The sequence below is a fragment of the Mesoplodon bidens genome (genome assembly GCF_964165515.1).
Source record: "Mesoplodon bidens genome assembly, chromosome: X".
In the NCBI taxonomy this organism is placed as follows: Eukaryota; Metazoa; Chordata; class Mammalia; order Artiodactyla; family Ziphiidae; genus Mesoplodon; species Mesoplodon bidens.
In genome coordinates, this window is record NC_138163.1 from 20,829,605 (window position 1) to 20,854,979 (window position 25,375).

The 25,375-nt window shown below is 41.5% G+C and overlaps 1 protein-coding gene across 1 annotated transcript in view; it reads right to left on the reverse strand.

The window, feature by feature from the left end:
* Positions 1–10,245: 10,245 nt before the first annotated feature.
* Positions 10,246–25,375, reverse strand: part of F9 (coagulation factor IX) — a 29,918-nt gene continuing 14,788 nt past the window's right edge. Inside the window, exons 5-8 of the mRNA XM_081221566.1 lie at positions 22,904–23,032; positions 20,470–20,675; positions 12,961–13,075; positions 10,246–12,295 (exon numbers count right to left, since the gene is read on the reverse strand). Coding sequence (XP_081077692.1) covers positions 11,748–12,295; positions 12,961–13,075; positions 20,470–20,675; positions 22,904–23,032 — 998 coding nt within the window. The 3' untranslated portion in view covers positions 10,246–11,747. The remainder of the gene's footprint in view (positions 12,296–12,960; positions 13,076–20,469; positions 20,676–22,903; positions 23,033–25,375) is intronic.

Genomic DNA, 25,375 nt, shown 5'->3' on the forward strand with positions numbered 1-25,375 from the left:
ATTAAAGGAGAAAGAATAGACTTTAAAAAATAAGATTTCCTTTGGAGGTATGAACTAGATTACAGTTCTTAAAAGTGTTACAGATAAACAGCACAGGAGTCAGGATGATCCTATGCTTCCCATGACATTCACAGAACTTCCTCAGGACTGAGGTGGACTTCGTCATTCACAGTTTGTCTCATTCTTGCAAGAAGCCATCTTCACACCTTCCATCCCCCCAGGTGAAAAGTGCAGTGTTATTTTGTTTCCAAGTAGGGTTTTTCATGGCATGCATTCAGATTCCATCTAAACAAAACAAAACAAAAATCCAAAGAGAGAAGAGAGATAATCAGAGATTTTAAACCCCTTTGGTAATTGTTAGGTTATGTTATTATTTAATTTTGTTAACTATGTGACTATAATGTACCAAAGGGATACGTTCTGAAGGACCTCTTTTGCACTTGGACTGGTATTTAGGGTTGTCAGAGCTGTCTTAATGGTTCTAAAAAGACTCAAAGCTAAAAATCCTGCAGTTAGGATGTGTTGAAGTTTACACTTTATGCATTGAAATTTAGAGACATCACAGCTTTAAGTTAAATATTCGTATTTGCACAAGAGGTGTTCCTGTAACAAAGCTCTGCTTTCCAGTGTCTTTACTTGCTTTTGAATTTTCTAGAAAAATCTATTCTAGTGCAGGTTTTCTTAAGTTATATTGTGTTTCTTCCTGTGGTTCTTCTTTGATAATATATGTATAGATGCCCTTCTTTTAAATATGTAAACAGCGAGATCACTTGTTTTAAAGCACAGGCCCAGTTGTTGCATGCAGTGTTGAACTTAGGCTTGGCGTATTTTATATTATGGGCCACTGAAGACAATGGTTTGAAATTGCTGCCTTTTGAATCATGGATCGTGAGTTTTACTATCAAGTTGGCATATTAGGTGCATGGTTTTTGATGATTGGTTTTACAGAAAACAATACAATAACTATATAATACATAAATTATCTTTTAAGTAGGCTTGTGTATCATGTCAAATCAGTTTATTTCAGTGGTATCATTAGATGTAACCATTTATATGACAAACCAATTGTATTTTATTCAAAGTTACCTGTAAATTATAAATCTTCTAATGTCAAATTGCTGGAATTTGTGATGGTTGATTTATAACTGACTCATGAAAATGTCCATATGTTTGATATTTCAATTAATGCTTCTGCAACAATAACAACAACAACAAAATGATATTAAAATACATTTCTTTGTGTGCTGACCCTGTGGTTAGAAGACAGAATTAGGAGATAAAATCTTTGAATAATGATGCCCCTCTGCACAAGGCATTTTATTTTCATGGTATTAAACTAGGGATTTTAATCATTTAAGACAGTACTGAGTTCTATATATTCAAACATACAGTGTAGTCTTTTAATGTTTTAATCACTGTACAATGAATGCTATATTTGTACATGTATTTGTATATGTAACTGCACTGTATTAATTTTTTCGGGTTTATAAATGTGTGTTACTATGAAACAGCAGCAATCCCTTTAAGTCTTCAAATTTTAATTACGTTATAAATGTACTTAAAAAGTAAATGTACTTGCATTAATTCCACATTAAAAATATCCAACCTTAAACTCACTCATATATTTTTTTTCGGTTTAGTATAGTATCATTGAAAACTCCTTTCCTTTTTTTTATTGAAGTATAGTTGATTTACAATGCTGTGTTAATTACTGCTGTACAGCAAAGTGACTCGGTTATACATATATATAATCTTTTTCATATTCTTTTCCATTATGTTTTATCACAGGATACTGAATACAGTTCTCTGTGCTATACAGTAGAGTAGGACCTTGTTGTTTATCCATCCTATGTATAATTGTTTGCATCTGCTAACCCCAACCTCCCAATCCATCCCTCTCCCACCCCCTCACCCTTGGCAACCACAAGTCTGTTCTCTATGTCCTTGATTCTGTTTCTGTTTCATAGATAGGTTCATTTGTGTCCTACTTTAGATTCCACATATAAGTGATATATGATATTTGTCTTGCTCTTTCAGACTTACTTCACTTAGTATGATAACCTCTGGGTCCATTCATGTTGCTGCAAGTGGCATTATTTCATTCTCTTTTATGGTTGAATAGTATTCCATTATATATATGTACCACATCTTCTTTATCCATTCATCTGTCCATGGACATTTAGGTTGTTTCCATGTCTTGGCTGTTGTGAATAGTGCCACTATGAACATAGGGGTGCATGTATCTTTTTGGATATATGCCCAGGAGTGGGATTGCTGGATCATATGGTAATTCTATTTTTAGTTTTCTGAGGAACCTCTACACTGTTTTCCATAGTGGCTGCACCAATTTAGGTTGCACCAACAGTGTAGGAGGGTTCCTTTTTCTCCACACCTTCTCCAGCATTTGTTATTTGTAGACTTTTTGATGATGGCCATTCTGATGATGGGTGTGAGGTGATACCTCATTGTAGTTTTGATTTGCATTTCTCTAATAATTAGCAATGTTGAACATCTTTTCATGCGCCTATTGGCCATCTGTACTTCTTCTTTGGGGAAATGTCTATTTAGGTCTTCTGCCCATTTTTGAATGGGTTGTTTTCTTTTTTTTTTTTTGATTGTTGTTGAGTTGTATGAGCTGTTTGTATATATTGGAAATTAGGCCCTTGTCTGTTGCATCATTTGCACGTATGTTCTCCCAGTTTGTAGGTTGTCTTTTCATTTTGTTTATGGTTTCCTTTGCTGTGCAAAAGTTTGTAAGTTTGATTAGGTCCCATTTGTTTATTTTTGTTTTTATTTCTATTGCCTTGGGAGACTGACCTAAGAAAACATTGGTACGATTTATGTCAAAGAATGGAAAACTCCTGTCCTTTCATTTATTAGTGATACAGTAAAGACACAGTAAGTATTTTGAGTTAAATGCTTACCTTCAGATTTGTCATAAAGTTGTAATAAAGAAAGAGAATGAGCTCAATGATAGACAAAATACAATAGAACAAAGAAAACCCAGAAACAGAGTCTTACATATATTTAATTTGCTGTATTGATGGATGTAGCATTGCATGTGGGGAAATAAGGGACAGTTTAATAAACGATGCTAGGAAATGTAGAAAGAAATGTTCACTTTCAGCCTTGCTTCTCTGAGAGAGACAGAGCCAGAGAGACACAGAGACACAGAGATATGACCAGAACTAGGATAAAATATTTTGCTTAAAAAATTTCTTTACCCAAATTTGTAGGATAGCAGTTTCAGGGGTTAGATAGCCATGTTTATGAGTGGATATTTCCACACACTGAAAAATTCTACTTCCATGTGATGGAGCCCCAGGAAAGCTGGAAAGCATTTAGATACCCACAGTTGTTTTCTGAACCGTTGCTTGCTTTTGCAAAGGGCTCTTAGTTAGGTTTGCCAGACTTAATCTCTTCCACAGCCCATTAGGGAACTAGAAGTATGCCTTAATATAGAGGGGGAATCAAAACCTATCAAACTGATTTGGTTGAATCTTCCATTTCTCAAAAACTCAGATTGTTTTGGATGTCTTAATGAACATCCCATGACAGGATCAACTGTTCCTTTTTGCCTTTAATTTTATTTTGAGCTTTTTTGAGGAAGCACCATTGGTGAACTACTTAATCAAGCATTTAATCCATCTTCAAGAGCTCCTTGAGGACTTCCCTGGTGGTCCAGTGATTAAGACTCCACATTTCCACTGCAGAGGACATAGGCTCGATCCCTGGTTGAGGAAGTTCCGCATGCCACACAGAGGCCAAAAAATAAAAAAAAAAAGAACTCCTTGAAAATTAAAATGTGTATTCAAGTCTTTATTCCTGTGTTGGCTGAAGAGTAAGTATTATTGTTGACATTTCCAAAATTACACATGAATCTCACAATATAGAGTATGTAGTTGTTTTAAAAGCCTCCCCAACTTCCAGGCTACAGTATTCTCTTAAGAAGAGAGAAAGTTTCAGAACATATATTTGAAAGTGTAAGGGAGTATGAGAAATGCTCCACCTGAAGAGAAATTAGGTCAGTGATTTTGTCTGAGGTTTAGTCAGAAATCAATCCAGTTTCACTTAACAGACTTTCTCTGAAAAAAATGCTTATTAGTAGTAGGTATTAGAACACAGGAACGTGCTTCCCTTAGGAGCAGTAGACTCCAGAGTGCTCAGTGAATCAAGTCTCAAGCAATTAATTGTCAAAACAAGTCATTTTTATTACATTTCAGTACACTTCCCTATGTTGATTTGGAATGATCAGTTTGAAGTTGGTCTTATGGGGCCCAAGGACAGCAAACAAACAAACAAACCAGTGTCACAGACAAAACGTAAACCCTTTCTATCGTTCAAAAGGAAATTAATAGAATTGACAATAGTCTTTTAAAAAAAAGTAATTCCTTTTTAGTTCAAAATGTATTTTCTATATTAAAGCTCATGACACACTCAAGTCTAAAGTTTTCCCTTGTACTTGGTGAGGGACTACCTAATATTTGTTGATCACCTCATTTTCACATATATGAATTTGCACTTTAAATTCTGAAGAGATAATTTCAGCAAATGTACACCAAATAGGACTAATAATGTGCATTGAGAACACCCAATGAAGCTGGACTTTGTGAAGATGAATTCCTTAAGGTAAATGAAACTTCCCTTAAGCCCAAACCCAAATAAAATGTAAACTGTTTCAAAGATACGTTTCATCTAAGTATTTCTGAGATACACTCACTAACTCAATTACTCCCAAAATAACCAAACAAATAAAACCAGGCTGGAGTGAAAGTCAGAAAGATCTGAAGCATGAAGAGAACTCGACGTGCTGAGAATTATCTAAGTCAATATTTCTTTTTTATCTCAGTTTGATAGTGAGTGTGCTCTTTCACATGGCAAGCTATGAGAACAAATAAAATGTTAGTAACTCAGTGAACTGTAACTTTTCAACCATGACAAAAATGACTTAAAAGGGAAAAAATCCTAGTGGATGTTTTGGAATCTAATGTTAGAAGCTAAAGTGGTCTCTTTACTGACCTTGGAGAAGACACAGAGCTATACCTATACATTTAGAACTAGTTTCAAAATACCTGAATTCAATGCAAAACAGCCATTTTACATGAGTATTAGTAGCTTTAAATTCTGCCTGTATTTCTAAAAATACCAAGCGTCAGAAAAAAAATGTGAAGCAAGAACTCTTACACGGTGCTACTGGTGCATAAATTGGTACAACCCTTTGATGAACAATTTGCTAATACCAAATAAAGTTGAAGTGAATACTGTATGGCTTAGCAATTCCACTCCTAAGTGTCTCCCCCAGAGAAACACTCACATATGTGCTCAAGGAGACATATGTGCCAGAATGTTTATAACAGCATTATTTGGAAGAGTAAAAAATTTGGAGACAACGTTAATGACCTTGAACAGAAGAATAGATAACTAGATGATGAAATATCATACAATAAAATACTATTTAGAAGTTAAAATGAATGATCTCGGGCTTCACGTATCAACGTCAATGAATCTTGCAAGATAGATGCAAGATGATAGCATTTGTATAGTTTTATTTTTATTTTATTTTATTTTATTTATTTATTTTTGCGGTGCACAGGCCTCTCACTGTTGTGGCCTCTCCCGTTGCGGAGCACAGGCTCCAGACGCGCAGGCTCAGCGGCCCAGCCGCTCCGCGGCATGTGGGATCTTCCTGGACTGGTGCACGAACCCGCGTGCCCTGCATCAGCAGGCGGACTCTCAACCACTGCACCACCAGGGAAGCCCTGTATAGTTTTGAAATGTGAAAAACTCTATACTTTTAATGGATAATTTAGAGTAAAATATGCATATGCTGGATAATGATGAACACCAAATTAAGGATGGTAGCTACCTCTGAAGATGGGGTGGGGGAGAGGGGAGAGTCAGAGACAAAGACAGCGGGAGTTTATGATATTGAATATTATCCTCTCTATATCTTTATATGTCTGAAACATCTCATGCTGTAAAAAATTCTGCTTACTTTAATTCAGTACTGGAAAAGTGGATTATAACGTCTTGTCCCCTGATGATTGAAGTATAGTGAAAATCTACACCAAACTTACCTTCCATACATCCTTGTGGGATTTTTTTTTAAAATCTTACATGCTAGCTGAAAATAACAGTCAAGAACTCGTTTCTGCAGTCTTCATAAATATCTTAAGAAATTACTATGAACTAACATACCAGCAGAAAACTACCATAGAATAATCCTTCATTGACTTCACAATGTGTGAATGTAAATGTGTTGTATAGGAGAAATATTTGCACTTAAGAAATGTTATGGGACTTCCCTGGCAGTCCAGGGGTTAAGACTCTGTGCTTCTACTGCAAGGGGCACAGGTTCGATCCCTGGTTGAGGAACTAAGATCTGGTATGATGTGTGATGCAGCCAAAAAAAAAAAGAAAAGTTGAAAAAAATTTGTTTTATTTTGCAACAAAATAACTACTTGTTGTCACCTGAGAACAACTTTAAAGGTCTAATTTTTAAATATTTCTAGCTCATAAATATTCTGCTTCCTTAAGCAACTTTTATATTTTAATTCACAGTGTATTTAGTGCTCACTCAGCAATAATTGAATAGCAGGACTGTAAAACTGATGAATTTTTTAAATCAAATAATTAGATTGTGTCAATTGGTATGTTGATAAATGTTGAACAACTGGCTCTCTTAAAAAAAGTATTTGTAGTATTTGTCAATATCTGTTGTGTAAATACCCCTATTATGGTGGATTTCAAGCTACTGACATGAAGTCACTGAACCGGACATTGGAAAGAGATGTGCAAAATTCACATTTGTGAGTTGGTATAGGCCAGTTCCAGCACATGGCTGATTTTATCTTATGAAACAGACACAGTGCTAGGCCCATAGTAAGTGTTCAGTAAAATTCCTTATTCCTTATGCGCTAAGATTTCCGAATTATAACCCACCATTAGGTAATGTGTAGCTATGCTTTGAGCCATATCAATTACCCAAATTTACATTTTCTAAAGTAAAAAAGCAGAGATTGTGATCTCAAGCACAATCATCTAAAACAGGACATATGGAAGAGAGTGTGGACAATGAAAAATATGGGATGCATTTTGAGAGAAATTAAATCCCTGTGGCAAAGAACAACAGTTTGATTTGGATATAAAACTTTGAAATCCAAATGAAAGCTAAGAGCTGACTATAAAACCAAGGTACGACAATAAAATACCTACCTAAATAAGGATACAAAGCACAGATAAGAGAGGTAAATATGGCTTCTGGAGAACACAAACACAAAAGCAAAAATTGTTAACAGGAGAGGAAAAGGCTAAAACAATGGTCTTATGGGCAATTCTTTTTTACATTTCCTAGAAATTAGTAATAACTCCTCTCATAATCCTTGGAAGCACATGAATGTAGGCATTCTCTCTGTATTTGTCTCTCTTCCTTTCTATGGCATATTCCCTGTGTGTTCAGGTTGAATATCTCATTCCTACCTTAGATAACTGTGTTTTGCTCTGAGGTAGTCAGTAATAGCTTGTTTTTCTTCCATTTCATTCACCCATTGGTTCATTCAACAAGCATGCACTGAGTTTCTCAGAGACCTGTTGTATTCTTAATTTGGCTACTTACTTTCAGAGCTGAGTTTTAATGTCATGAAAATGCATGTTTATTTTTGTAATATATTCCAAGAGGAAAATAGATTTTTATATATAGATTTTCACTAAAGCATGTCATGTGTAAATCGTGAGACCCCTTAACTTTATGAGGTCAGCACCTAAGCCACTACACGGTTATTGATCTGGAGAAGCTATCCACTGCAGCATTTCTTTTTTTTTTAAAGTTTAAAAAAAATAGATTTATTAATTAATTAATTTATTTATTTTTGGCTGTATTGGGACTTCATTGCAGTGTGCGGGCTTCTCATTGCGGTGGCTTCTCTTGTTGTGGAGCATGGGCTCTAGGCGCACGGGCTTCAGTAGTTGCAGCACACTGGCTCAGTAGTTGTGGCACGTAGGCCCTAGAGTGTGTGGGCTTCAGTAGTTGTGGCTCGTGGGCTCTAGAGAGCAGGCTCAGTAGTTGTGGCGCACGGGCTTAGTTGCTCCACAGCGTGTGTGATCTTCCCGGATCAGGGCTCGAACCCGTGTCCCCTGCATTGGCAGGCGGATTCTTAACCACTGCGCCACCAGAGAAGCCCTGCATGCTGTCACTCTTATACTTCTAGAAATGCTGCATTAGGGCTTCCCTGGTGGCACAGTGGTTAAGAATTCACCTGCCAATGCAGGGGACATGGGTTCGAAATATAGGAAATATTCCTATTTCCATCCTTCTCCAATCAAGAGGTAGCTCTTGGGGGTAGGGTGGGGGTGGGGTTCGGGGGGCAAAAAAGAGGTCAGTCTCCTTCCAAGGTGAAATGATCTGGCCAGGAGTTCGAAATAGTACTCTCATTCTGTGAGGGGGTCTTGGCTGTCTTCCAGAAGCTGTTGCCTCTTTATCTATAAGAAAGTGTCTGCTTGCTGTTCTTCCCTTCTGATACCTTTCTCCATACAAGAGGTTGAGGTTAACTCTGGAAATCTCAAGGCAAGCTATAACCCCACAGACACGGTGGAAGAGGTCTGCCTTGAAAGTACTCTTGGAGAAAATGAGTGATCTGTGTACCTGGATTGGTTGGAAAGGGCAAGGGTCCCATAGTCTTTTGCCTGCTGTGACTCCATAGTTTCCAGAACATGGTTTTTGTGGCTTTAACCATGAGATTTTTCCCCCCAAGTTTTAATTTTGTATTAATCCACTGATCCTAGCATTTTTCTTTTTTAAACCCTGAGGTTTCTAAATGGCATCAGCCTCAGATTCAAAAAGAGCCCTGATTCCTGAGTGCTTTGCTCAGACAGGCCTGTCAGCTGCTGAAGTCTGTTTTCCCGACACCCAGGGCTGGGCGGCATTGTTAGCATCCCAGATTCGGCGGGCCTTTGAAACATTCCTTCAACTCTCAAACAGCAGTTTTTGGGGTAGGCTGCTGTCTCGTCGGCGTGCTGCCTATGTTTTACCCTGCGCAGCTGCAATGAATCGAGTTGAAATGTTGCCAGGATGACTGTGTGCCAGATGACACTGATGAAGTTGCTCTAGAAGTCAAATGTCACATCTGGAAGGCCCAGTGCTCACAGCTGGGCTAAAAGCCAGGCACCAGCACCGCAGGTTCATTCCACATGTGCTGCTCTGAGTCCAGGACTGTGGTTCCAGTTTGCTATTCGACCGCCACTCTGCCTTCCCCGCTACCTGTTGGTCTTCTTGATTTGGTCACCTGTTTGTCAATTAGAGCATCACTAGTAAGAATTTCAGGCAGTTTTCACTCCCAGGTTTGCTGAAAGGATAGCCACCCATGCAGAATGCCCCAGCGGCCCTAAAAATATAGACAGGGCTCTAATTGAAAGCATTGTACTTTCACAGTGTGCAGTGGGACACCTGAGTTCTAGTCCTGGCTCTTGACATTGTGTTACTTTGGGTCTGGCATTATCTTGGCCTCAATTTCCTCATCTGTTAAATGGGTAGAGGAGTTTGGATGGTGTCTAAGGGCCTTTGCAGCTCAGACATTCTTAGATTGGATTGTAAGCCTTCAGAAGTGGTTTAGAAATTATAATTAAGCAATTTTGCGAACTGGTCTGTCATGGTACAGGAAAGTTGGGGAGAAAACCTTTCTTTCTCCCTTGGCAGAGAAAATTGGACACTTTGTTCCTGTCAGCATTTAGCAAACAATATTCAAAAGAACCCAAAACAGTCATACTTAAACAGCAAGTTGAAATGACTGCACTACATTAACACACTTTTCTTCACTCAGCAAGAGTTCTATTTTAATCTGTCACTCCCAATATTGTTGCAGCAGCATATTTCAGCCAATTTAGGTTAAGTAGCTACAGCGATTTTTGAAAGCATTAATGATTCTTATATGGCGACTGCAAATGCTCTAGGTAGAATCTAGCGAGGGCCTGGATCCAAAGCCACTGGCTCTTAGGTGGGCTTAAAGGCCCCGTATGTTTAGTGGTGACAACATGCCACATGTGGGTCCTAATGAATCCAGTCATTTTTGAGCTTATGAGGAAAAAGGCTGTGGATTTAAGACTGATGGGCCCAGGAGCTCCTCCCTCTGCCACAGGGAAGACCAATCGCAGGAGGTATAAGGTGTCCTGCCAAATGTAGGGTTTGGGAGCTCTCTCTGGGAATGATTCAACAAGAAACACTTTGAGAAATTGAAAACTACATTTATTGATACTTATGTTTGAAAGACTAAAGGAAAAAGGGATTAACTAGAGTAACTTGAAAGAAATCAGCAAGTGTGAGGTCTGGCGGACGGTGAGATGAGGGCAGGAGCAGCAGCAGCTTGGTGGGGTCAAAGTGGTCCAAAACATGATGTTGTCAGTAGTTCCACATGTAATCACATGCACGGTAAATGATTCACATCACCCAAATTCGTGAAAAGCCAAGGTCTGAATCAGAACACCAGTTTAATTCACAAAGGGAAATAGTCTAACAGATCGAACTATTGATGTGATTGATGTGTTGGTTGGTCAGTAACCCTCTAGAACATACAATATAGAAGGCCTAATTATAATCAAAAAGTGGCTTGGGGAGCATGAACCAGAAAAAGGGAGTTGGTTGGCTCATTGTAATGAGTGCATCCCTCTTCACTGTGGTGATACACCAGTTGAGGAGGCATGATGCCTATCTCCTCTGGTCTGAGCAACTTCTTCCTTAGCCCTGGATAACACTGGAGACACACCAACAAATTCTTTCTTGAAGACTCTATTAGCTCTAGTTGCAAACTGACTGTTCTGACAGGGGACAAAACACCTGGGTTGATGTCAGCTTTCTTGGTTACAATGACACGCCGGTTTGCCTTCATGGAAGCGTGTCTAGTGAAACCTCCATAACAACACAATTAAAGCTCTTAGGAAACTATTCTGATGGGTCGTTCCTTCCATTATGTATGTATTTTAATAATGTGACTGTCTGAGAGGAACTTTTCCTCCAAGTTCAGGCACCTTACTTCATCCCTATGCAATGAAAAGCAAGTCCAAGACCAAACTGAGAGCAAGTCTGGGTTTGATAGGTATCTATAATTGTGTACAGCAGTAAAACAGTATGATGCGCCCCTTCCCTCCTTTAATGCCTATGTAAGGAAAAGGGGAGAGAGGGAGAGAGAAAGAACAGAACTGATTTGGGGATGAGGAGTTGGCAAGGACAAAGGATGCAGGAATAAGGGTACCGAAAAAAAAGTAGTGTTTCCCATGAGTTTTAACCTGTCAGCTGCTCCTGTGTTCTTCCTGTATGAGTGTGGTGCTGGCCTTGTGATGGACTAGACCAAATATCCTAGATACAGATCTAATAAATTTTAACGTTTTGATGGGAGAGGTGAGAAAGATCTGGCACATGGAATGCTGCTAAGGACGGAGAAGCAGGGAGTCGCCCCAGTGGAGAAACATAATGCCTGATGCGCAGGATGAAGAACTTAACTTCACAGTTCTGTCAAGGGCTGGACCTGGAGGAATAGGCACAATTTCCCACCACAGTATATTTCTCTAGTGATTACATTTTCTAATCTACTTATTCTAGTAAAATATGAATTCTAGCTAGACTTCTTCCGGTAAAGAGAAAAAGCAGTATTCATAGAATGTATATATTCAAATCTAAAGAGATGGGAAAGTGATTAGTTAGGAAAGGACCTTGTCCATGTTCAATCCCAAATATATCAGCCTTGGAAATACATTTTTCTTTAAGTGAACTTTGTTTTTTCCTTAATCCAGTTGACATACCGAGATACCTTGGTATATATTCCATATTTTCCTTTCACTGCACACTCTTCGCCCCAGCTAATAATTCCAGTTAAGAAACTGGTACCTTCCACTTCGGTAACATGGGGTCCCCCACTGTCTCCTTGGCATGAATCTTTACCTCCCTCATGGAAGCCGGCACAGAACATGTGATTATAGATGGTGAACTTTGTGGATCGAAGGCATGTAGCTCGGTCAACAAGTGGAACTTTCAGGTACTGAAGAATTGAAGCCGATCTCCCTCTGTTGAAGACTCTCCCCCAGCCACTCACATAACCATATCCAAATTTGAGGAAGATGTTCGTGTATTCCCTGTCAGCAATGCAAATAGGGGTTACGTAGCTATTTAGCATTAAGGGTTCATCCAGTTCCAGAAGGGCAATGTCATGGCTGTACTTATTAACAGATGCGTTGTAGCTGTGGTGAGGAATAGCACGGATCACGTTTCGCTTTTGCTCTGTAGTTTCTGTCTCCTCGGTGTTATGCTCACCTATTGAAAAGAAATTTGTTTTTCAATCACAGTCTTTCCCACAAAGAAACACGTTTTCCAAGTGTCCACCTAGCATCATTGAATTACCGGGCAGTCAGGTGTCAAAGATCTTGTATTGTTACGATTTTGGTAAAATGTAATGAGGGCCGATGCATACTTTTCAGACCAAAAAGCCATTCAGGACCATCGGATAGATGGATCTGTTCACCCATGCTGTTACAAGTCTTACACGGTTCACAGGTGATAATGAATCGACTTGTTATGAATTATCCTAGACGTTCCCAACTTCAAAGATTCTGACCCCTTCTTTGAGCACAGATAATACATTCATTTGGTCATTCATTCAATGTTAACTGAGGGCAGGTTGCAGCTTGTGCCAGGTGCAAGGATACAAGAATCAGTGATATGACACGACTTTTGGGAAGGCGCAGTCTGGTGGGGAAACGGACACATCAATAGATAATTGTACTGCACTGACGTGAAAGGTCCGCCAAAAGAACGATGGGGGGCTTGGAGGATGGAACACATTGGATTTTGAAGAGATGGCCCCTCTACCACTAGTTCAACTTATTTAGCAATGAGCTTATTAGGCCTTAGTAAAGTATGGTCTAGCAGTCATGCAGAAGATCTAGGGATGTTGCAGACGTCTATCATTCTTTATTTACCTGCGACAACAGTAATTTTAACACCAGGTTTGATACAGTGGGCTGCAGTTACAACCCATTTTTCATTAACGATGGAACCTCCACAGAACCCATCAATTTCATCACTCAAAAGGACCTGTGGAAACAAAATTATGAATATTACTACATAATATATTTGATCCAGAACAAAAAAACCCATGTGTGCTGTTTAGAGGAGTGGGCAAAATGTTGGCTTCTAGGTGCTGCCAGAAGTAGAGTGTTTCTGGAAAGTGTCAGCTTTGAAGATGAATTAGTGTTTCTGGAGCACAATCAAAAAAGCCATTTCTGAAACTCTTGAATAGAATGAGCAGTGATAGCCAGGGGGAGCACTAGATGAGGCAACTATGAGGAAATGGCTTCTTTTGATGATTCAGGGCCCTTGGATTCCTTTTCCAGGTGAGTCAGGTTCTCTGATAGCATGAATTGCTTCACAGGGATATGGCAGGTACATTCAGAAATGCACTTATTTGACTTCTGGGGATCAATAGTTATTAACGAGTCTTCTGTCTCTGCACGAGGAAATCTCCTTGCTACAGATCATTTGAAAGAGAAAAACTATTGATTTTTCCAGGAGGTCTTTTCAAGCCCTTTCTAAGCCAGAATGATATGAAATGAGACCTATGGCCTCCCTAAGGGCTGTGCTATGGCCATCCAGGCAGTGAGCAACAGCAGAGCTCACCCACTCCTTCCGGTCTCCCCCAGCTCTATTCTCCTCCCCCAACTGGATCCGTAAGCTGCCTCTGTCCTAAAAGGTCTATTAAGCTATGTTTGATTTGGGGACAAAGCAGACAAAGGTGTTTGGGTGCTCCTTTGAGCCTGGACATTATTAGATAAGAGGCCAATCCATCCTTTCATCTGTACGTTCATTGTATAGCCAGAGTGGTTCATGAATATTTTTACCACCTCAATGTCTAGATCAAGTTGGAGAATTTCACTTCTTGTGTATGCAAGGGCCTGGATCCATCTGAGAAGTGTGAACACTAGAGGGCACACTAACATTTGGTAAACCCTGTGTGGGCCCTGCCTAGCCCTTGTGAGCTGCTGACTTTTTACTAAAGCACACATAGTCCCAGGCATAAACCCATTCATAATAAACTAGGGAAGGGGTGTGGTCACTCCTTTCAAGTGTGAGTCTGAGAAGGTCCTTGGGGGCATATTCTAGTGAAGATTCTTTTTGTCCTGAATTCAGTTTATGGAACACTTGCTAAACCCTAGACACTAAAGCACTTGCTAAATCCTAGACACCAAAGCACTAGCCTCCTACCTGGAGACCTATGGGCCTGACTCACTGCAAGCCTCTGACCCTCTTTTCCATACTCAGGTTTCCCTCTCATTCTAGCTGTTTCTTCTTACGTTGAAAAGTAAAAATATAGGAAAACTCACACAAGATAATAAACACCAGTGTACCCATCGCCCAGACTTAACAATCTTAATTTTTTTTGAACCTGTATTGATTGCTAACTATGGATAATCACTGTGCTAAGTGTTTTATGTACTTTGTGGAGTGACAGTAACATATCCATATATAGACGAGCAAACTGAGGTTTAGATATGCAGTTAGTTAGTTAAGGTTAGTTAGTGGTGAGGCTGGGTTGCAAACCCTAGTCAGCCTGGCTTCAGAATCTAGGCTTCTAAGCACCCAGTATTTCTCCAAGCGTGCTTGGTGGGCCGATTGCTGTAGAATCATCTGGGATGCTTGTAAAATGCAGCTTTGGGAGCCCACCCAGACTTAATCAGAATATTTGGTGGCTGGGATGGGAGAAAATGAAGATCTCCAGAATATCCTTATGCATAATTAAATTTGAGAAATTCGGTTTCAGAATTCCCAAGGCTTGGTGACCTTTCTTAAGGTTTTAAAAGTGCTCACTCCAGGCAGGACTGGCTACATAATTTGTAGGGCTTGTTGCAAAATGAAAACGCAGGGCCTCTTGTTCAAAAGCGAGGAAAAAGTGTCACGGAAGATCCTAAAAAACAAAACTTTTTCTTTTCTTCTGTGGTGTCTCACAACCTATCATGGTGTTTTGAATTTACTATTCAAAGTTGTGCTTCCTCGGGTATGGGGGATATTCGCTGGCCGTGCGCAGATCCTCACGGGTGCCCAGGGACTACAGCCTGAAATCGAGCATGCAAGCACAAAGGCAGCCCTCAGCTGCCAGGTCCCCTCTTCCGCCAGCCCTGTGCTGACGCCCTGTGCCGACGCCCTGTGCCCCAGCAGGGGAAAGGGTAAGTCAGTCTTTCCCACTGGTCCACTGTAGCAATCAACAGCAAACAGTGACTCCCAAGGGATTTCAACTTCCCCGCCAGGATATGTTCAGGTCCTGGAATGAAGGTGGACAAGAGGTTTGCCCCTGCCATTCACCCTCCAAATGTGCTATGATGCATTTCTGGTCCTGAGATGCGATGTGGCCACGCCCCGTCCCCAAATGGCATAGAGTCTGTGCACCCAGCCTCAACCCTCCCTGTGCCTGTGCCGGAGGATGATGACAATGGTAGCTGTTGAGGGTGAGGAGGTGGCATCTGCCAGTGAGCCAGAGGTTGGGGGTGGTAGTGGTCACTGGGCAGCTGTGGAAAGGGGAGAGAGCTAGCCAAGGCACAACAGGACAGGGGAGAGGGAGGTCAAGAATCCATCCCTGGGTGGTGCTGAGAAGTAAGAGTGTGGTGACTTGAGGTTCCAGGTCCCCAGCACACGCATGTTCCATTGTCTCATTGAACTTGAGTTACAAAACACAAATGCAAAGCATTGAACTACAGATGCGGGAACCTTTTGAAGACAGGGCCCTGTGCAAGTGCACTGGTCACCAGCTCATGAAGCTGGCCCAGACCTCAGGTGAGTTTCATCACCAAGCAAATTTGCGTAACTGTTCTTTACTGGGCCTAATGATTACAACTGAATACATTTGCTCAAGTAACTGGAGTTAAGCATTCACATGCAACGATATAATGGTGCTTCTCCTCTATATGAGAGGTGAATTGGACATCTCTCAGCTTAATGGGCTAGTTAGGCCAGAGTGAATGATAGCCACAGCCCCTGGGCACAGAGACTAATCTGATGTAGCTAGTCTGACTCCTGCCAAAGACTTGCTGCCCGGAGCTTCTACACTGTTCTGGTGGATGGCTGAGAAATACAGCTGTGTTCTTCTAAGCCCGAAGAGTGTTCTTTTGCCCATTCCTGATTGGTATTAGAAATTTTAGCAAACATCTTTGCCAAGAAAAAGCCCTAAAATACATTTGCCTTTAAAGATATTACAAGCGACTTGGTTTTGGAATGTTTGCTTGGCTACCTCAGGATCACAGCTATCTAAATATTAGCTGTTTGGGTATGAGCTGTCTGCTTGGCGAAGGACAAGTTCTTGTATGACATCACTTTGGAGAATGCTGGGAAAAATGGGAAAGCATATGTTCTGAGCAAGGATGTCAGAGTTCTGATCTGTCAAACATTTTCATGTTTGTCACATCCTAACAGGAGCCTAATTTCTCTTTCAGACATACCCACACACCCACACACATCTGCAAAACACACATTCACATATCTGTTTTGTTGTTCTTCACTGACAATGCCAGCCTAGAATAATAGCTGCTGCCCTGTTGTTCCCTTCCTAAACTTTTAAGTCAAACTTGGCCTTTCCCTGTGATTTCAGTAAACCCTCACTCTCCCTACTTAGCCACCTCCAGCTTTACAATAACATTTTTTCTTTGCACATTTGTTCTCTTTCATATGAAGAGCAAAACCATTTCTACATGATGCACAGCTTATTATGCCCACAGGTGTGATTCGCCCAGCCCTTGGCCCTACTTCATTTTTCTGGGCACAGAGGGGATGCTCACTTTTGGCTTTTAATGGTTAACTAGACTCGTCATTGAAAGAGACTTCATCTAACCATCCTAGAGAATAATTGTATAAATGTTCTGTTCAAAATAGTTTTGTGAGGCCAGATGAGATTACATATGTTATGTTTTCATTTCTGCTAATTGGAGCTGTATCATCTGAGCTAGGAAAAATAGAGGATTACCTTTCCAAGTGAAGATATATCTATAGTCTTAGGACCTTCCTGTAACATCTTCCTCCCAACCCCTGTCCACCCCCCCACCCCCCGCAAAAAAAGAGAAGTTCTGGTTCGTACAGATGGTAACTGCATGTTGTCTGCTATGGGGGTGTATCCTAATCAAATGGAAAGGATTGGGTCTGTGTAGGTAGCTGTATAGGTCAAGTGCTCAGGTGCCTTTAAGGATAGCTTCAGGCCAAAGCTGAGGACAGCCAAGACTGGGGAAAATGCTAAGACATTTTAAAGATTGTTTAGGCCAAGAATAGAGTAAGGGATAGACAGACTGCCTCTCAAGACATATTTTGTTGGGTAAAATGGTTAAATACAGGCAATTGCATATGATACAGCCAATATAAAGGATTAAGGAAAGCTTAACTACTTGGTTTCCACTGTATTCCGTTTTTATCAATCTCATAGAATGATCTTCAAATTATTAAATGTACAATAATTATGGCTAATACAGAACCTGAGGCCCATGATAAAACAAAAGAGAAAGATCTGGTACTTCACACACAGGGCCAGTCGGATCCTAACTCAAAGCAGAAGAGGAGGACAGAACTCTTGGGGGCAGGCTTGCGCATGCTCAGAATTGTGGGCTGGCAGGGTCAAGTGCATGGGACCAAAACCCAATTAAAGCTTTAGAAAGCGGAAACACAGTGCTACTTCCTCAAATCTCTCACTATTAAGCTGTTGATGAAGGTGGTCTCATGGTACAGGTGTTGCGATTTCCCAACTCTAATGTTCACATCTTTCATTGTTTCCCTTTGTAGCTGTATGAAATTCGAGTTCTGTTTTAGTTTCCCACTCCGCTAAGGATATACCGACTCTAGGAAATAGCCTTTCTGTTCCTATATAAGAGTTAACCCTCTAGCTTCCTCTCTCCGCTCCTAAGTGGCCCTGCAGAGTCCCTGCTTCCCGTCCCCAGAGTTCTCCAGGGGCTCTGAGCCCAGCGCTGGGTATCTGGAGGGAAAATGAAGGAAACTGGCCTCACACCTCCCTAAGCTCCTTTCTTGGGTGTTCTGTCACTGTGATGTAGGGTCAGAGGTTATAGGTCAGGCAAGCCTGCCTTCACCTTTGGCCTTGGGGGTCGGGGGTCAAGGCGGCCGGAAGCACAGGGGCTTCTGGGAAGCGTCTGTGGCTGACCCGGCGCGGCTGTGTGCGGCGGCGGCGGCGGCGGCGGCAGCGGCGGCGGCGGCGGCGGCAGCAGCGGCTTTTCCTCTAGCTGGGAAGCGGAGACGAAAGCCCTAGAATAAGGTAAGAAATGCACGCGGCCGCGGACAAGCTGCGCCGAAGGTGAAGCTCGCTCCTTAGGGTCTCAGAGCTGCACAGGGTGGCTGCAGTCCCTAGCCTGTCCTGTCTCATCTCCCACCAGGGGAGCCCGAGCCCTCGATGCTCTCCGGGATGGGGTTGTCCCGCTGCTGCTGTCCCAGTGACAGAGCAGCTCGAGTCAACAATTCCACGAACATCTGTTGAACCAAATCTCCTCCCCGAGCTGCCCAGCTCACGTGGCCAGCCCAAGTGGTTGGGAAGGGCTCTCTTTTTCTTTTTTTTCTTTTTTTGGCGGTACGCGGTCCTCCCACTGCTGTGGCCTCTCCCGCCGCGGAGCACAGGCTCCGGACGCGCAGGCTCAGCGGCCATGGCTCACGGGCCCAGCCGCTCCACGGCATGTGGGATCTTCCCGCACCGGGGCACGAACCCGTGTCTCCTGCATCGGCAGGAAGACTCTCAACAACTGCGCCACCAGGTAAGCCCGGAAAGGGCTTTCTTAACCGGGGCCAGGATCGACCTGCCTGCCTGGAACTTTCACCCGTAAGTCTACAAAGAAAAAGTCGGCGTCCCCTTTCTCTTGTGGCCCTTTAACTCTTGCAAACAGCTCACCTAAACCTTTTCTTTAACAGACTAGACATTTCCAGTTCGTTCAAACTGTTTGTTACTCCAGAGGAAAGTGAACTCTGTCTGTGCTGCTTTGTGGGATTGCTTCACCCACGTGGTCACGTTATTTCCCATCCCCTTTTATTGACGCATCAGCATTTTGAATCACTTTTTTCTAGGTGACATTGCTACACAGTATTTCCTATGTTAGAGCCACAGATCTAGTTTGGCCATTGAAACCCCAGCTGTTGCTAGCTTTCTCTTGATGCCTGGGCTGCAGCAGGTGTGTTGCAGTCTTGTCTGCAATCAGATCAAGCATTTCCACCTTGCAGATTGACGGTGACATGGTCGAGCTGACTCATCCACAAATGGGGAGAGATTCTGGTTGGTTTTCTTTCTTATTTTGTCTAAAAGTGACTTTTGTACACTCAGTTTGTCTCCTATTTTTGAAACCCAGTAACCTTTTGTGAGAAACTGGGTGGGGGTGGGTGTGGAGAGACGGTTCTCTGGTGAGGAAGGCATCAGTGTGAAAGTATGGCAGGGTCTTTCTCAAGTATCCTAGCAAGTAGCACAGCTCTTCACTTTTGGAAAAAACTAAAACCTAGCGCTTGGTACCTCTACAGTCAGTAATCTTACTTCATATGGATGAAATAGCGAGTGAACGTGTATGTGCACAGGTGTGGATGAGTGATCTTGAACATTCCTAATGATCTTAGCTGGGCTCCATAGGAAGGAGACAACAGGTACACTAAGTGTGCAGCGAGGAGGATGTGAAAAGATTTGAAATAATGGGTATCAAATCTAGCCCTTGGCTGTTACCTCAAAAATGTGCACAGGTGATTTTCATGTGGGTTGTCTGCAGATCACACCTGGAGAAAAGTGGGACTAGGGACCACGAGTCTACTGTTTGGTGTTTTGGAGCCTAGCTTCTATAAAAAGTTTGTTTCCTTTGGACCAGTGCGTTTCAAATTGTAGAGTGCGTCAGAATCACCTGAAGGGCTTGTTAGTGCACAGATTGCTGGCCTCACCCTCAGAGATGCTGATTCAGTAGGTCTGAGGCGTAGCATGAAAATTTACGTTCCTCACAAGTTCCCAGGTGAATCTGATGCTACCACACTTTGAGAACTACAGCCTTTGACCAACCCCTGTCTCATATGCCCTGGTTCCAGTAACCCAGTTCTTGTCTTAATCCTTCCTGAGTCCTTTTAAAAATGCCTTCAAAATAATTCAGTTTCTCTGGATCTAGCAACTTTCTGACTCTCACCAGTTCTCCCAGGGGCTGAAGCTGAAGTAATACCCAGAACCCCAGCACCGGTGACCTCGCTTCCAGACCTCCCTGTTGCTTGTCTGAAATCCTGCTGTGCTATTTCCTTGATGCCAAACTCTCCTTGACCTTGTATGGTAGCTGTCCCTGGACTTCTCTCTCACCGGCTTCCTCATCCGGCTTAGTGTTGAAACTTGCCTAAATACCTCCCTCATCCCAATAAGTCTGTCTGATATCCTAGCCTCAGCCTCCCACCTGGCCTGGCCCTTGCCCACTGGGCTCCGGTTTTGACACACCATAAATATAGAGTACCTGCCAAGGGAATTGACCTCTTATGGCGTCTTCTCCACCAACAATGCGAATGACGTCATTGGATGATTGGTTGCTTTGAGTGATGTTATCCAAAATTATTTCAGCTTCAGTAGAATTTTCATAGTCCATATTGGAAAAAATAGTCTCAGCACGGGTGAACTTCATACGAGGGTTTGAGACAGAAACTCTTCCACAGGGAAATGGCACTAGACAAATGGGAAAAAAAAAATAGTGTTCTGGTATTTCTCATTGGCAAGCAGAACTTGTATTACAAAAATCGAAAATGAGGCCCATCCTTGTCACTTCTGAGAAGTAGGCCCGTCGATATTTTTAAAAAAATCAAATCAATGAATATAGTCTAAAACTAAAAGGTTAATTGAATTATTTTCATGGAAAGTTTTCAAACCCTTCATGAAAAGGATATTTGGCTCAGGAATCCATCATCTTTATGGAAATAGAAGAGGTGTTCCAGAATTGAATTTTTTAAGACTTTTATAAAGTCTAATGACTTTCTGTTTAGTTTCTTTGCTAAAAAGTCTTACTCTCAAGTACTGTCCCTGAATGGAAATCTGGTGCCATGTGACTTTGATTTCAGAATTAGGTAAATGGGATGTCTGCTGCTTATTGTTAACAGGATTTCTTTCTTTCTTTCTTTCTTTTTTTTTTTTGGCCGCACCGCGTGGCTTATGGGATTTTAGTTCCCTGACCAGGGATCGAACCCGGGCCCTCAGCAGTAAGAGTGCAGAGTCCTAACCACTGGACCACCAGGGAATTCTCAGGGTTTCTTTTGTAGACCAGAATGCCTTCTAGATTCCAAGGTGGACTTTAGGTATCCATTGGGGAGAGATCATCGTGATTTAATTACCTGGCTATTGAGTATTAACCAAATAAGTTATTGATATGATTATTACAGCCACATCTACCTGGGCACTGGCCACCTTTTACCTTGGGTTGGTTTATTTCCTAAAGAAAAGAAATCATCTACTGAAACACTGGGGACAACCCGAATGGAAATTTGTAGTCCAGCAAAGTCACCTCACATTTCATTTCTCACTTTCCTTCTATCCACATTCCTTATAACAGACATTTCTATAGCAACCAGCTGTGGCAGAGTATCATGAAGACAGCATGTGGTTGGGAAAACAAGAAATTAGTTCAGAATACTTATGTATAAATATAAATCATCAACAATAGCTAGAGAAAAGGGACCATTACTATTGAAAGGCAGAAAAGCTTATTTTAGGTTTGGCCTATTTATTCTGCTAAAGCTAAGGCTATATTCAAATATAACACTTAATAGTTGGAGGTGGGTCTCCATTTTTTTTCCTCTCTTATAACAGAGAAGGGCTTATAAGGGTTTACCTACTATGCTATCTGTCTACACTGGAAGTTAGGTTTCGAAGGTTAAAACAGATATGTGCACACACTCCTCCCTAGGTAGGCTAATTTGAAGCAGTGTATGTCAAGAACCAGGTAGAAGAACAGGAGGCAGGTGGGTCCCTGAAGCATTAGAGACTCTTCATTTTAGTGTAGCATGTATACTCTTGGCTTCTGATGCTGCCTTTAATTTCCTCTGCCGGGTGCATTGCTGAGATAGGTATCGAACCCAGTTACAGAGGAATGGTGCGTGATTTAATGTACCAATTTAATAAGATATCAGGCCTTGGAAATGCAAAAGAAATTATATCTAGTTTGCTTCAAAAAGACCCCTCATTTAGCAAATGTAATTGATCCCACAGAACCTGCTTTTTTCAAAATCCAGGTTTCTACTGCCTTCTTTTTCAGAGAAGAGCAGTATGAGTTTGGAGTGGAGATGCTCTGAACACACCAGTCAGCTGTCAACATGGTGGCATGGTTGGCATGAGTGGGAAACATTGCTTTGTCCACTGCTGTATAGACTGACTGTGCTGATCAGCCTGACACAACTTAAAACAGATGGTTGTCGGAACTGTTGTGATGCCAAGCATGTAAACTCAGCTGAGACCCAAGGATAGGCAGTAACTTTCTTGGAGTAAGCCAGACACGCCCGGACAGATCATGCTTAAAATTCACTATCCTTGTACTAGAAGCCTATCAGTCAATCACGTACGTATCTTTTATGTTATGGGATTACTACATTAATTTGACTTGGCGAATTACAAATAGGCATACAGAAATCACACAAATCGATTGCTTCATGATATAAAGGTCAGAGAAAAAAATCAGACACAGAAAAGAACTCGGACTGAAGACAGTTGCAGAATTTCTATTTAAAATGATGATGCATTTTGAAAAATTAATTTGTCCAAGCTGCTAGTCTTTTCTATGATTTCAAAAGGAAGTAGAAACAAGTAGGGCATAAAATTATGTAGGTTAGTTATAACGCAAAAAGTTCAAATATGGATTTGGAGAATGTATCTGCCGAGCTTAAAAAAAAACTTATTTAGATTTTGACCTGCTGGTTCGCAGGACTTGTGGTCTTCTGCAAGTCGGTATCCAGCAGTACAGGAACAAACCACCTTGTTATCAGCGCCCTTTTTACAAAACTGCTTGCATCTGCCATTCTTAATGCTGCATGTCGCATCTGAAAGAAAGCAGAATCAACAGCAATAGCATCATGTATTTTTTTAAAGATTTTTTTGATGTGGACCATTTTTAAAGTTTTTATTGAATTTGTTACAGTATTGCTTCTGTTTTATGTTTTGGTTTTTTGGCCACGAGACATGTGGCATCTTAGCTCCCTGACCAGGGATCGAACCCACACCCCCTGCATTGGAAGGGGAAGTCTTAACCACTGGACCGCCAGGGAAGTCCCAGCAACAGCATCATTTAACATGCATTTCTAAAAAGTACATGAAACTACTGACTCCTGTACAGGTCAGATATAAGCTGGGGGCATTCATGGAGAGAAGTGTGTGAACCTTGAGCTAAGAGTAGGGAAAAAAAAGATAAAAATCTTAATAAGGCATAAAAATGGTGGCAGCAGTATATGTGATTTGACATAAAACTGAAGTTGTAGATATACTACTTTCACAAAGTCATAGAGTGCAATGAAAAAAGCTGTTTATTAGAGTATAACATATTCCGAAAAGTACCCAGAATTTTGGAATAAGTTTTCACAAGGTGACTGCGCTTGTTTAAACAGTAAACAGATCAGTACATAGGACGTTATCAAAGCCCCAGAAGCCCTCCTAATTCCCCCTTCTTGTCACTATTTCCTCCTTTCCAAAGTTACCGTTACCTGACTTCTAACAGGGAATTAGTTTTGCCTGTGCACGAAGTTTATATAAGAAGCTCCCAATATGTACTCCTCTGTGTCTTTCAGGTAACATTTTGTCTGTGAGCTTCATCCATGTTGTTCTGTATAGCTATAGTTCATCTGCATGCTGTGTAGTATATTCCATTGTATGAATATTACTACCTTCATTCATCCATTTTACTGTGAGTGAATATTTGAGTTGAGTTTCCAGTTTTTGGCTCTTATGTATAATGCAGTAATGAACATTCTTGTACATATCTTTTGGTAACATATGCGTGCATATTTACTGGATATATACTCATGAGTGCAATGATTGGACCATGTGTTCAGGTTTAGTAGATACTGCCAAGTAGTCTTCTAAGATAATTGTACAAATTTGGATTCCCACCATCAGCGTATGAGAGTTCCAGTTACCGGATATATGTATTGCAGATATCTTCTCCCACTCTGTGACTTACCTTTTCACCCTAAATAGTATATTTTGCTGAATAGAAGTGTCTGGTTTTAATATAATCCAGTTTTTCTAAGCAAACTTGAAGCTGGCTGAAGTGAGTATGTGTCAACACAAGAGAATGAAATAGGGTCCTTTAAGGGAGCTAAATGCCAGAAATGCTATGTGTTGACAATGATAAGCATTCTACTGGCTCATATTTTCTTTACTCTCCTATACAATCTCCCTTATTAATATAAAATATCTTTCTTTGTCTCTTATAATGCTTTTTGTTGGGATTCTGTTTTATCTGATATTAAGATAGCTTTGCCAGTTTCTTTTTGTTAGCATTTACCTGGCAAATATTTTCACATCCTTTTATTTTAGTCTCCTGGTAGAGTTTTATTTTAGGTTATCTCTTTTATCAACAGCATACAATTAGATTTTTAACTCCAGACTGAAAATTGTCATTAACCCCAATTCACATTAATTGTGATTCCTGATATATTTGGCTTGTTCCTGCCATCTTATTTTCCATTTTCTAATTTGCGTGCTTTCCCTTTGTTTCTCTGATGCGATCTCAATAACAGGAAGTAGCAGGGTTTAGGGCTTGCTGGCTGAGACCTGCTGAGTTAAGAGAGACAGGCTCTGCCCTTGGGCCTATTTCTGTCTCTAGAGCAGCATAGGAGCACAGTGAATGGAAGGCACCTTCCCCCTTACCTACAGGCTCAACAGCAGTACAGCCTTCAAGAGAAATGCTCACTTGTCAGTGCAGTTAGAACATGGAGAGTTTGAACATGAGCGACTGTGTTAGCCACCTCTTTGTGCACCACCTTAGTCCCCACCAGCCTCACCCACGTCCGTCCCCAGCACCCTGGTGATCAGCTCTGCATGGACTTCCGCTGGCCTCGTCCAGGTGCGGCCTTGAATGGCCTGGGCTTAGATCTGCACTGTGTGCCTCTCGCCTCTTAGCTTGGCATTCCCGGGTTGATGCTGAGGCCTGGGATGCCACGTGACCTCTAGGGGCCCCCAGCGTGTACAGCCTGGTGATGCAGGGGAGTTAAAGCCCCACAGGCTGAAGTGTTGACCATCTGGAGAAGGGTGCTGATGGACAGATTCTTTCACCTCTTCTCCCTCCGAGGCTGACTCTCCTGAGGCCAGCTCACGTGGCTTCTTGGGAAAACAGTCCCCGGAGTTCAAACAATCAGCTGCAGATGAGGAGAGATGACTCCTTTTAC